General features: G+C 43.6%; 1 protein-coding gene across 3 annotated transcripts in view; it reads left to right on the top strand.

Annotated features, from left to right (window-relative positions):
- ST8SIA1 (ST8 alpha-N-acetyl-neuraminide alpha-2,8-sialyltransferase 1) overlaps nucleotides 1-7,538 on the top strand; it is a 121,248-nt gene extending 113,710 nt beyond the window's left edge. For 2 of the 3 annotated variants that reach the window (XR_010090416.1, XR_010090417.1), the window contains 4 exons: nucleotides 1,104-1,213; nucleotides 3,219-3,311; nucleotides 4,716-5,472; nucleotides 5,511-7,538. Coding sequence is in view for 1 of the 3 variants with exons in the window: in XM_063446659.1 (XP_063302729.1) it covers nucleotides 1,104-1,213; nucleotides 3,219-3,311; nucleotides 4,716-5,178 (666 nt within the window). In the remaining 2 variants the exon portion in view is untranslated. Of the gene's footprint in view, nucleotides 1-1,103; nucleotides 1,214-3,218; nucleotides 3,312-4,715 lie in introns of all 3 variants that reach the window. The other variant, XM_063446659.1, reaches the window with a different exon arrangement.
- Nucleotides 7,539-13,720: the final 6,182 nt, after the last annotated feature.

Raw genomic sequence — 13,720 nt, 5'->3', positions numbered from 1 at the left:
AGCAGGGTAACAGGATCTTGGCACAGGGGGCAGTTATGGTAAAGGGAGGAATCTTGGCACAGGGGGCAATTAGAGTAATAGAAGAGATTTTTAACAAAGGGGCAGTATCTCAGGCACAATGTGGGTGTTTAATAAAGGGGAAGTATCTCGGGCACAATGTGGGTGTTTAACGAAGGGCCAGTATCGCTGGCACAATGCGGGTGTTTAACGAAGGGGCAGTATCTCGGGCACAATGTGGGTGTTTAATAAAGGGGTAGTATCTCGGGCACAATGCGGGTGTTTAACAAAGGGGCAGTATCTCGGGCACAATGTGGGTGTTTAATAAAGGGGAAGTATCTCAGGCACAATGTGGGTGTTTAATAAAGGGGCAGTATCTCAGTAACAATGTGGGTGTTTAACGAAGGGCCAGTATCTCAGGCACAATGTGGGTGTTTAATAAAGGGGAAGTATCTCGGGCACAATGTGGGTGTTTAACGAAGGGCCAGTATCTCGGGCACAATGCGGGTGTTTAACAAAGGGCCAGTATCTCAGGCACTATGCGGGTGTTTAACAAAGGGCCAGTATCTCGGGCACAATGCGGGTGTTTAACAAAGGGCCAGTATCTCAGGCACTATGCGGGTGTTTAACAAAGGGCCAGTATCTCAGGCACTATGCGGGTGTTTAACAAAGGGCCAGTATCTCAGGCACTATGTGGGTGTTTAACAAAGGGCCAGTATCTCAGGCACTATGCGGGTGTTTAACAAAGGGCCAGTATCTCAGGCACTATGCGGGTGTTTAACAAAGGGCCAGTATCTCAGGCACTATGCGGGTGTTTAACAAAGGGCCAGTATCTCAGGCACTATGCGGGTGTTTAACAAAGGGCCAGTATCTCAGGCACTATGCGGGTGTTTAACAAAGGGCCAGTATCTCAGGCACTATGCGGGTGTTTAACAAAGGGCCAGTATCTCAGGCACTATGTGGGTGTTTAACAAAGGGCCAGTATCTCTGGCACAATGTGGGTGTTTATTAGGGCGCATTATATATACCTTCTTGTTGTGTTCCAGTATTCGACGTGTGACATTATGCTTGTCACGGTGTTGGCTCATTCCTTTTTCTGTTGCTAGGATACCCCTTTCAAGCTCCCATTGAAAAGATGCTCAGTGGTTGGCAATGGTGGGATTTTGAAGGACAGCGGCTGTGGAACCCAGATCGACCAGGCAGACTTTGTTGTGCGGTAAGTGAGGCCCACCCCCCTCTCACCCCCCCCCCCCCCCCCCCCATGCAGAGAGCACTGACAGGCACGTGGTTAACATGTCATTAAATCATTGTATCTTCTCATCACAAAACCCACCATAAACATCCCATTCCTCCCAAATCGGAATTCGTAAAACCTGGGATCCAATCGCACTAAATTTACTGCAACATTTAGGGCAAAACTGCTGGATTAAAGCAAGATTGGAGAAAGAGATTTTATATCTGAATATGTTTGCATTAATGGTTTTTTTGGAAATTGTGATTTATCAGGAATTCACAGAAAAAAATCTTATTTTAGGCGAAAATAGCTAATCTGAAGAAAAGAAACTAGTTGGACTTGCAAAGTTTTTCTAATCAGCTGCTGCATCTAAAAAGATATGAATTTCTCTTTCAATTTCTGAGATTTCCCACTTTACTGAATAAACCAGAATTGTGTGTGTTTTCACTGTGAATTACCTGTCAATGAACAATCTACTGGGAACGCTGTGATTAAAAAGCCACTCTCTGGGTGCACTGAACGGGTTAATGCTGTGTGGGTTTAATTGGTCAGATTTCGGTATTTGAGTATGAAACCCCAGCACTACGTTCTATGATTTGATTTTATGATAGTCATTAAAAAATATTACGTTTGCCATAATATTTTGGCAGTATTGCATCCATTCTTCCTGTTTTGGGGATTTCTATATATTTTGTACATCCCACACCCTCACATAGTGGCAGTAAAATAGACGGTAGGAAGCTTTGTGTAGTTTTCCCAGGGCTGCGAATTACAAGTAGGGGCCCAGTCTGTACATGGAGTTTAAATGCCATTGTCAGGAGGGATTATATATTATATATGGGTTCTGCCCTTTCATTCAGTCCTTTGTTTCGACATGGAGAATGAGAGAGATTGTTTACCTTTAGACCAGTCTTGTAATATGACTTTTTGCAAGATTTGCATTGTCCTGTCCGCATTGATCTTGTCCGCATTGATTTTAAGCTCATTTGGTAAGGGCAGCTATTCACCCATATTGATGTTTTCTATATCTTATTTCAGTTGTTCTGGCACCGTTAGCACAAGAAAAGGTAATTGGGGGCACACGCAGAACATTTCTCAACAGTGGTGGTGCTGTTACAAAAGGGTTAAACCCCATACAGACTCCAGGCACCATGTCCACTTCAAGTCACTGAGATGCTTGGAGTAGGTCTTTAACCTGTGGACTGGCCATGGCTCCCAGGGTGTTCACCAATATTCTCGGTGTCCGTAGATACGGTTATGTTTTGATTTACAAGCCTCCGCCAGATAGGGTCACTGGTCATTCCAACCAGAAATGGACTACATTGTTCTTTTACCATCACTTTGACTTTTTTCGTTTAGTCACCATCACTACCCACCCTATGTTTTGAGATGGTCTCATGTCCTGTTGTGTTTGGTTATAGGATCCCATACATTGCAACGCACAGGCTCTCCTCATCCAAGTAGGAAAACAAAACTGTGTCTATCCGGTAAGAAATTTCCATCCGGATGGTGAGAGTCCACAAGGCCTATCAGTGGTGCCAGTGCCTTGACTTGTGCCCCCCCCCCCCTCACCTCTCCCACTTGGCTATACATTAAACAGAGCATTTTAGTGGCGGTGAAGGAGTCACTGAAAGCATTGCATTATGGGTGCTTCCATTTCCTGCGGTTTAGAGAGTCCTTGTCCCATATGGCATAACTCGTGGGCTCCCACCATCCGCAAGGAAATTCATTTGTTAAGTAGACACAAATTTTGTTTTCGTGGGGCTGAAAATGTTCTAATTGGTAAACTGAAAGGTGGAAATTATTTGACAAGCCAGGGATGTTTGCAAATTCTAATGCTGTGTTTAGATGATATAAATGTAGAGAAGTGTAAATATAATTCCTCCAATATTTCTGAATTATTTGGGGAATCAGTATATTAAAACCCTAGCCACCATTCCCAGTATACGTGGACCGTATTACTATAAGACCTGTGTTTCTTTTTCAGATGTAACCTGCCACCAATTACCAGCGAATACACCAAGGACGTTGGGTCAAAATCACAACTAGTGACCGTGAACCCTTCTATCATTGATAAAAGGTACGGTAACTCTGATACGGGCGTAGAAATGGCAGCAGTTGTAATATGCCTAGAAGCACAAAGGACACATTGATTTATGTGTTTTTAAACTGCTTTCCGCAGGCAGGTAGGTACTCACTGACAGAGCAGGAAGGCAGTTACTGACAGAGCAGGTAGGTAGTTACTGACTGACAGAGCAGGTAGGTAGTTACTGACTGACAGAGCAGGTAGGCAGTTACTGACAGAGCAGGTAGGTAGTTACTGACAGAGCAGGTAGGTAGTTACTGACTGACAGAGCAGGTAGGTAGTTACTGACTGACAGAGCAGGTAGGTAGTTACTGACAGAGCAGGTAGGTAGTTACAGACTGACAGAGCAGGTTGGTAGTTACTGACAGAGCAGGTAGGTAGTTACTGACTGACAGAGCAGGTAGGCAGTTACTGACAGAGCAGGTAGGTAGTTACTGACTGACAGAGCAGGGAGGTATTTACTGACAGAGCAGGTAGGCAGTTACTGACAGAGCAGGTAGGTAGTTACTGACTGACAGAGCAGGGAGGTATTTACTGACAGAGCAGGTAGGTAGTTACTGACTGACAGAGCAGGTAGGTAGTTACTGACAGAACAGGTAGGCAGTTACTGACTGACAGACCAGGTAGGTACTCACTGACATAGCAGGTAGGTAGTTACTGACTAACAGAGCAGGTAGGCAGTTACTGACTGACAGAGCAGGTAGGTAGTTACTGACAGAGCGGGTAGGTAGTTACTGACTGACAGAGCAGGGAGGTAGTTACTGACAGAGCAGGTAGGCAGTTACTGACTGACAGAGCAGATAGGTAGTTACTGACAGAGCAGGTAGGTAGTTACTGACTGACAGAGCAGATAGGTAGTTACTGACAGAGCAGGTAGGTAGTTACTGACTGACAGAGCAGGTAGGTACTTACAGACTGACAGAGCAGGTAGGTAGTTACTGACTGACAGAGCAGGTAGGTAGTTACAGACTGACAGAGCAGGTTGGTAGTTACTGACAGAGCAGGTAGGTAGTTACTGACTGACAGAGCAGGTAGGTAGTTACTGACAGAGCAGGTAGGTAGTTACTGACTGACAGAGCAGATAGGTAGTTACTGACAGAGCAGGTAGGTAGTTACTGACTGACAGAGCAGGTAGGTAGTTACAGACTGACAGAGCAGGTAGGTAGTTACTGACAGAGCAGGTAGGTAGTTACTGACTGACAGAGCAGGTAGGTAGTTACAGACTGACAGAGCAGGTAGGTAGTTACTGACTGACAGAGCAGGTAGGTAGTTACAGACTGACAGAGCAGGTTGGTAGTTACTGACAGAGCAGGTAGGTAGTTACTGACAGAGCAGGTAGGTAGTTACTGACAGAGCAGGTAGGTAGTTACTCACTTCCTGTCTCGCTTATCATTGCAGGTTTCAGAATTTATTGTGGTCCAGGAAATCCTTCGTGGAGAGTGTGAAAGTTTACAATGACAGTTATCTGTACATGCCGGCATTTTCCATGAAACACGGAACCGAACCCTCGCTCCGCGCACATTACACACTGACCGACTTCCAAGCCAACCAATCAGTGCTTTTTGCAAATCCCAACTTCCTGCGCAGTATCGGGAAATTCTGGAAGAACAAGGGAGTGCACTCAAAACGCCTCTCCACCGGCCTCTTCATGGTGAGCGCTGCGCTAAGTCTGTGCGAGGAGGTTACCATCTATGGTTTTTGGCCGTTTCAAGTGGATCTGAAAGGAAGACCTATCAGCCACCATTATTACGATGATATTTTACCGCGGTCAGGATTTCATGCCATGCCGGAGGAGTTTGTACAATTATGGATTCTTCACAAAACCGGAGTCTTGAGAATACAGTTGGATCAGTGTGTCTGATGAAAGTATTCCATTGTGCTTTTGGGGGAAATAGGAAATGTTCAGTATTTTGTGGAATATACCAGCGCTTAGAAAACAAACAAACCTTGTTTATGATCGAGGGCAGCTTTTCATAAAAGTGCCAAAATCCCCTCCTAGCTACGTCTTCCTGATTTCCTTTCAAACTGGCGAATGTACACAAATTTGCTGACCTTTTTAGAATCAAAGAAAATGAATGTAGTATTTTAATCTTTTACAGCAACAAAGATTCTTTTTATTAAGTCATTGTTAATGTTTATTTTAACTCGTTGGGACGTGCGGTTTATTTTCCATGTAATCTTATAGAACTCAAGTCATTGACACTTTCATGCCAAGGTTAACGCGGAGAATTAGGGAGGACATTGCCTGATAGGTTTTTCCAATTTTCGGTTTTAACGTTATAACTGGCGGTATGGCATGCGTGCATCTGTGTTCCAGGCATGTGTGTTGGATGTTTTATTTTGCCTGTTGCAATGCTTCCTGGGAATTGCGTATAGTCTTGTTGAAATGCAATGTGTGCGCCGTACACCACGTAGGGTGTTGTTGAATGCTGTTTGGAGTGCGCCCAGTTTAATGGAGAGCACTACGTGGAATGTTTGACATGTTTCTGCGGTGGTGTGTTAAGGGTGTTTACTGGTATTTGTAATTGGTAGTTTATACACTGTGCTACGTGGCTGATCTGTTAATGCCCAGGGTTTGTAGTAACTATGGCTGAATTTGTCCCGCCCGTTGCGGTCTCTAAGGGGTTGAAAGGTTTGTTTTGTTTTATATTCTCTTGGGAAGATCACTATGAATCAAAAATGACAAATATCACAGAATATGTAAAATAACTTTTTCAGTTTATGTTAATAGACGATGATAATTTGTAAACTGTACTGTCCGCGGCTGAAGATGTTGTGGTTTTATCCCCCTGCCCCCACCCCCAGGCTCGCTATTGTCCTCCTCCAAGCAGTGAATATAAGGCTGCTTGCCACTGATCCAAACAGTTAGACAGACCGACTGCTCTCTGTAGAATACTCAGGGAACACAGCAGCTCACACTGGAGGGGGACAATCAACCAACCCACCCCCCATGGAGAGATTTATCAGAGTATTCTGAAAAGCATCTTTCATTTTGATCTCTGCTCTGTTTGTATTTATTAACTTTTCTAAAAATGTTCTTATAAGTGTCAGCTCTCGACTTAAAACACTATAGGCATTAAAACTATTTTATCTTAATGAAGCAGTTTTGGTGTGTAGACCATGCCCCTGCAGTCTCACTGCTCAATTCTCTGCCATTTAGGAATTAAATCACTTTTTTTTGTTCTGTTTATGCAACCCGAGCCACACATTGCCTGACTGTGACTGACACAGCCTGCATGAAAACAAAATGGTTTAATTTTCAATCAGATGTTAACTTACTCTAGAGGTTTTTATCTCCTGCTCTGTAAATGTAACTTTAATTGCATACAGGAGGCTTGTGCAAAGTCTAGCAAGCTATTAACAGAGCAGTAGAGAAGAAATGTTAAATTAAACAAACTGGATGTTTAAATATTAGATCTCTCTTTACAGGAAGTAAATACATTGATTTGACTCCTAAAAGACAGAGAATTTAGCATTGAGAATGCAGGGGCTGGATCTATACACCAAAACCACTTCATTAAGCGAAACTTGTTTTGCTGTCTATAGTGTCCCTTTAAATTCGAAAAATTTTGTGGAAAAATGTATTTCTGTACAAGTAAACTTAAATTAGACAAAAAAGAGAATTGAAACAGAACACATTTCTTGAAAACAAATTGTTGATAAATAAATCTGTTTATTTGCTAAAAACTGGCGTGCTTACAAAGAAGCAAATGGCAAAAAGACAGATATATTAAACTGCACTTAAAATGCCTAAACAATGGTGCAATGTTGCTTGGGACACTTTGATAAATGGGAATGGGAATATTTTGACTGTACAGTAGGATTTATAAAGATCATGAAATCTTCCCTTTAATCTCTCCGCTGGTGAAATGCCAGGCAGACACGATCTATCCATACTTGCTGATAAAATCCATGCAGATGCTCTCTGGTTCGACAGCCCCTCTCTTTTGTACAGAGACCCCTTGTCTTGCCAGTTTACAGCCCATACTGCAAGCTTTCTTCCACCACGATTTCATATTGGTAGGAAATGGGACAAACGTCAGGGATACCGAGCACATTGCTCTGTGATACGCAGTGTCAGATTTCTTGATTACTGTATTTGGTGTCACTGGCTGTTCCCTGGACACCTCGTCCTCTGTTTACAGGTGAGGGTAGCAGAGTTTCTGATGGTAACAGCTAATGTTGGCACTGCGGTCATTGTTGCACTATATGTCCCTTAATGGCTTGTAAGAGTTGTCACAATGCAGTGTCAGACCTTGTCACCTAGCTATGGAGATTCCCTTACTCCTCCTTCACCAAAATGCATTTGCAGATGTTGGCTGTTAGTGTGTGATGTTTAATGATCATCCTTTATTTCCAGGTATAAGTCCTTAAGGACCGTTGACGTTGCACAGCGTTCCTCAATATGAAAGGTTTTGCCTCATCCTCGGTCTTCATTGAGTTCAAAGAGAAAAGACGCATTTTGAGAATATGCGCGAGGCAGCCTGAGCGTAATTATGTTTTGCACTCTCTGTACTTTCTGTAATTTAATGTCTAGTGATATATTTTACATCCTTCCAGTGTTACAGCATGGCTTCCTATTTCCGATTTAATTTAGATGTAATAAGCATCACACAGCAATGCATTATGGGAAGTGTCTGCAAGCCAATCACTGATCTAACAAACCATTATATTGCAATTAAACAATATGACATTTCAAATTCTCACAAAAATCATGCAGAATTGAATTTCCTGAGAAGTAAGTGTCTGCTCCACAATGGAGGCTCGTTGCGTTTTATAGCCTTTGGTTAGTGATCGCGCCAAGCCGCAAGCATTGACAAGCTGAAACAATGGCTTAGATACTAGTAAATCAGCCAATTCTGTAAAGTAATGTGAGATGATTAGAGCCACAAAAGAACCGAGGGGACAGCCACAACTGTAATAAATTAAACAAATTATCACCGTAGATGCGGAATTGTAGGGGCTGAAATTGGGGACAAATAGACAATGATACCAGACATCAATGGCAGAGAAAATAGGTCACAACCAATAGACAGTGATACCGGGCATCAATGGTGGAGAAAACAGGTCACAACCAATAGACAGCAATACCAGACATCAATGGCAGAGAAAACAGGTCACAACCAATAGACAGCAATACTGGACATCAATGGCAGAGAAAACAGGTCACAACCAATAGACTGCGATACCGGACAATAATGGCCGAGAAAACAGGTCACAACCAATAGACAGCAATACCAGACATCAATGGCAGAGAAAACAGGTCACAACCAATAGACTGCGATACCGGACATTAATGGCGGAGAAAACAGGTCACAACCAATAGACAGCGATACCGGACAACAATGGCAGAGAAAAAAGGTCACAACCAATAGACTGCGATACCGGACAATAATGTCGGAAAAAACAGGTCACAACCAATAGACTGCGATACCGGACAATAATGTCCGAGAAAACAGGTCACAACCAATAGACAGCAATACCGGACATCAATGGCAGAGAAAACAGGTCACAACCAATAGACAGCAATTCCGGACATTAATGGCGGAGAAAACAGGTCACAACCAATAGACAGCGATACTGGACATCAATGGTGGAGAAAACAGGCCACAACCAATAGACAGCAATACCGGACATTAATGGCAGAGAAAACAGGTCACAACCAAAAGACAGCGATACCGGACATCAATGGCCGAGAAAACAGGTCACAACCAATAGACAGCATTACTGGACATCAATGGCAGAGAAAACAGGTCACAACCAATAGACAGCAATACCGGACATTAATGGCGGAGAAAACAGGTCACAACCAATAGACAGCGATACCGGACATCAATGGTGGAGAAAACAGGCCACAACCAATAGACAGCAATACCGGACTCAATGGCGGAGAAAATAGGTCACAACCAATAGACAGCATTACCAGACATCAATGGCCGAGAAAACAGGTCACAACCAATAGACAGAGATACCGGACATCAATGGTGGAGATAATTACAACAACCACAATACATCTATCACAAGACCACAATAACATCATTATACAGGAATAACCGCTGTCTATGATCCCGATACAATGCGAGCCAGACTCACTTATCAATAAACATTGTGCTGCTCACAATGACAGTACCAATCTGCTAAATCAGGGGCCCCGGTCCCTAGAGAGAGAAGTCAATGGGTGGTTTGGGGGACGTAAAGTAGAGATGGCTTGTGACCCTGGGGCAGGGATATTCAGTTCATAGTTAGTAAATTGTCCACAGAGTGCTGATTGAGTGGTCAGAAGACCCAGTAAGATTAGTACCATTACATACCAAGCTACAACCAATATCATCATAAAAGAACATCGTGTCTGTCCATCTCCTGGAAACTGTGCTGGTCAAACATATGAATTCACCCTGGCCAGAAACCTCATTGTTGGTTGCTGTCACTGGATATATGTGGTGCTTGGTGGTGGTTGTGGTTTGAATGATGTAGGTTGACTAAGAATCAGCGTATTAGTAGATTTCTTTTTGCCCAGCCACTCTAGCCATTCCATATTTTTCCTAAAATGATGCAGGTGATTGGGTAAGACGGGTGTACAGGTGTACAGGTAATGCTGAGACTAGCATGTGCGCTCATTTTGTATCAAGTATTAAGCACACTCCTGTAGCATGCAATCTGAATTTCCCACAATGCACCCTCCTCTTACAGGTCCGCTGGGCTATAGGTAAGCTTTCCTGAGAAGAGAACGAGACCCACAGTGTTTTATTTAATAAATGATGGGGCAGGAGGTCAGGGCTTTCTGTTTGCATGTAACACCAGCTCTAACCCCGAGAAGAAGCATGTTCCTACTATGGGGCCATAAAATGTGACTCAGTAATTCGCAGCCAGAGGGGCTCATAATATTAAACCCCTGCTATTCGCTAATTGCTGGAAAACCTCTGTGAATATTATATTGCACCAGCCTTGGCCCATGGGTAACTTAGATCAATTTGTCTATAATAGCAAAGCTAGATTATTGAAATGTTAGATTTATAGATTGTTTTTAATTAATGGGCAGAGATCATGGAAAGTATTGTCATTATTTATATACAGAACACGGTTTCCATTATGGAGAGAGTTGTATGTAACTTAGCTTCACCTCTTACCCCAGACAATTTCCTCCCTTCCCCTATCATGTCTTCCTTAAACTACCCCATGCATTCACCCTTCCCCAGTCTCCCATTTCAAACCCTGCCTCTCGTTTCCAGTTACAAACCCTGCCCCTTGTCTCCAGTTACAAACACTACCCTTTGTCTCCAGTTACAAACCCCTCCCCTCATCTCCCATTACAAACCAGTTACAATCCCTGCCCTTTGTCTCCAGTTACAAACCCTGACCTTCGTTTCTCTTTACAAACCCTGCCCCTCGTCTCCAGTTACAAACCCTGTCCCTCGTCACCAGTTACAAACCCTGCACTTTGTCTCCAGTTACAAACCCTGCCCTTCGTCTCTCTTAACAAACCCTGCCCCTCGTCTCCCGTTACAAATCCTGCCCCTCGTCTCCCATTGCAAATCCTGCCCCTCGTCTCATGTTGCAAATCCCGCCCCTCGTCTCATGTTGCAAATCCTGCCCCTTGTCTCCTGTTTCAAACCCGCCCCTTTTCTCCCATTACAAATCCTACCCCTAGTCTCCCGTCACAAACTCTGCCCCTCGTCTCCCATTACAAATCCTGCCCCTTGTTTAAAGTTACAAATTCTGCCCCTCGTTTCCTGTTACAAATTCTGCTCCTCGTCTCCAGTTACAAACCCCTGCCCCTTGTCTCCAGTTACAAACCCTGCCCTTCCTTTCTCTTTACAAACCCTGCCCCTTGTTTCCAGTTACAAATTCTGCCCCTCGTTTCCTGTTACAAATTCTGCCCCTCGTTTCTTGTTACAAATTCTGCCCCTTGTCTCCAGTTACAAACCCTGCCCTTCCTTTATTTTTAAAAACCCTGCCCTTCCTTTATCTTTACAAACCCTGCCCCTCGTCTCCAGTTACAAACCCTGCCCCTCATCATCAGTTACAAACCCTGCCCTTAGTCTCTCTTTACAAACTCTGCCCATTGTCTCCAGTTACAAATCCTGCTCTTCGTCTTTCTTTACAAACCCTGCCCCTCGTCTCCCATTACAAATCCTGCCCCTCGTCTCACGTTGCAAATCCTGCCCCTCGTCTCACGTTGCAAATCCTGCCCCTCGTCTCACGTTGCAAATCCTGCCCCTCGTCTCCCGTTTCAAACCCTGCCCCTTGTCTCCCATTACATATCTTGCCCCTCGTCTCTTGTTTCAAATCCTGCCCCTCGTCTCCCGTTACAAATCCTGCCCCTAGTCTCCCACCAACGTTTCCACTTATATATCCTGCCCGATGTCTCGCTCCATACCACCTGCCCTTGCATTGTGCCCACAAGCCCTGCACTCTGTCCACACACCTTCCCTAATACCTAACCCCCGATACCTACCTGATTGTCATTCTCATGGTAAATTTATCAAAGATCGCACAACACTCTCCTGTGAAAGTATGTAACTGTGATATTAATTCACTAATTAATAACTGTAACAGATTGTATTAATTGCAGTGTGCTCCATGACATGGGAGGCAGATTGTATTACTTGCAGTGTGCTCCACGACGTGAGAGGCAGATTGTATTAATTGCAGTGTGCTCCATGACGTGGGAGGCAGATTGTGTTAATTGCAGTGTGCTCCATGACGTGGGAGGCAGATTGTGTTAATTGCAGTGTGCTCCATGACGTGGGAGGCAGATTGTATTAATTGCAGTGTGCTCCATGACGTGAGAGGCAGATTGTATTAATTGCAGTGTGCTCCATGACGTGGGAGGCAGATTGTGTTAATTGCAGTGTGCTCCATGACGTGGGAGGCAGATTGTGTTAATTGCAGTGTGCTCCATGACGTGGGAGGCAGATTGTGTTAATTGCAGTGTGCTCCATGACGTGGGAGGCAGATTGTATTAATTGCAGTGTGCTCCATGACGTGGGAGGCAGATTGTGTTAATTGCAGTGTGCTCCATGACGTGGGAGGCAGATTGTGTTAATTGCAGTGTGCTCCATGACGTGGGAGGCAGATTGTGTTAATTGCAGTGTGCTCCATGACGTGGGAGGCAGATTGTATTAATTGCAGTGTGCTCCATGACGTGAGAGGCAGATTGTATTAATTGCAGTGTGCTCCATGACGTGGGAGGCAGATTGTATTAATTGCAGTGTGCTCCATGACGTGGGAGGCAGATTGTATTACTTGCAGTGTGCTCCATGACGTGGGAGGCAGATTGTATTAATTGCAGTGTGCTCCATGACGTGGGAGGCAGATTGTATTAATTGCAGTGTTCTCCATGACGTGGGAGGCAGATTGTATTAATTGCAGTGTTCTCCATGACGTGGGAGGCAGATTGTATATGTGTAAATGCTTTCACATTTGGATTGTTTTTACTGTTATGATAAGAGGTTTCATGTTTTGAGCTTATGAGCGTTTTTTATTTTTCTCTCAGGAAGGACAATTAAAAAATTTGTAAAATCTGCCCCTTGGTGTTCTCTTGTTATTGGATGTTCTAATCACCGGTTATATTAATTATTAAAACATTGTTTTATTCGAGTTCAGGTGACATTTCATGTAAAATAGACACACCCAAATATAAATCACTGAATGGCCGGGGCAACGTAAGCCAAACATACTGTAAACCGAGTTCTTCTATTGTAACAGATCGAAATTAGCTCATTTTAACCTAAGTAGTTGTTCCAGATTTCTATTCTGACATATTCCGCAGAGCTGTACGATGGCTGGACATACAACAAGACAGGACAAAAGGTAGTGAGAGCTTAGCCTAATGTGCGTTCTCAACAAATCTAGTCAGAATTGACATTTAATATCCCGCCCCCATAAATACACCGACACAACCATCCTTCTTGATGCATAATGAAGTTAAAACATTAAAAAGGAGGAAAAATATAGAACTCTCGCTTTGTCATTTCCTGCAAACATGCATCTTCTAGGTGAACCAAGAAATGGCTAAACTATCTGATATTACGGTTTCTCTCAATCTTTTCAATAGGTGCCTGCCCAATAATCACCTACCCAGCAGGTCTTTATAGGATTGGTAGGTCAGCAGGTTCTGGAAACACACGTTACCTACTGAGATAGTGTGAGTGGTTGCAATAAAGCCCAGTGAGTGTATAAAGTACAACGAACTATAAGGAATATGACGATAAGAGACCGTACTCCCTGCACTGTATGTTATATAGCAGCCAATGCTGTGTCCCTTTAATCTAATATACCTTTTTTTTCTAAAAAAATAAAGTTATGTAGGAAGGAGAAAATCTAAGGTCGTTTATTTTTATGTAGCACACAATCCCGTCTTTTTACCTGAGCTAGCAGTACGAGAGCTGGCGCAGGACTCA

The sequence above is a fragment of the Pelobates fuscus genome, chromosome 3 (genome assembly GCF_036172605.1).
Source record: "Pelobates fuscus isolate aPelFus1 chromosome 3, aPelFus1.pri, whole genome shotgun sequence".
NCBI classification, from domain to species: domain Eukaryota; kingdom Metazoa; phylum Chordata; class Amphibia; order Anura; family Pelobatidae; genus Pelobates; species Pelobates fuscus.
The sequence above is the reverse complement of the archived record's forward strand: the minus strand, read 5'-3'. Positions and strand labels throughout refer to the sequence as shown.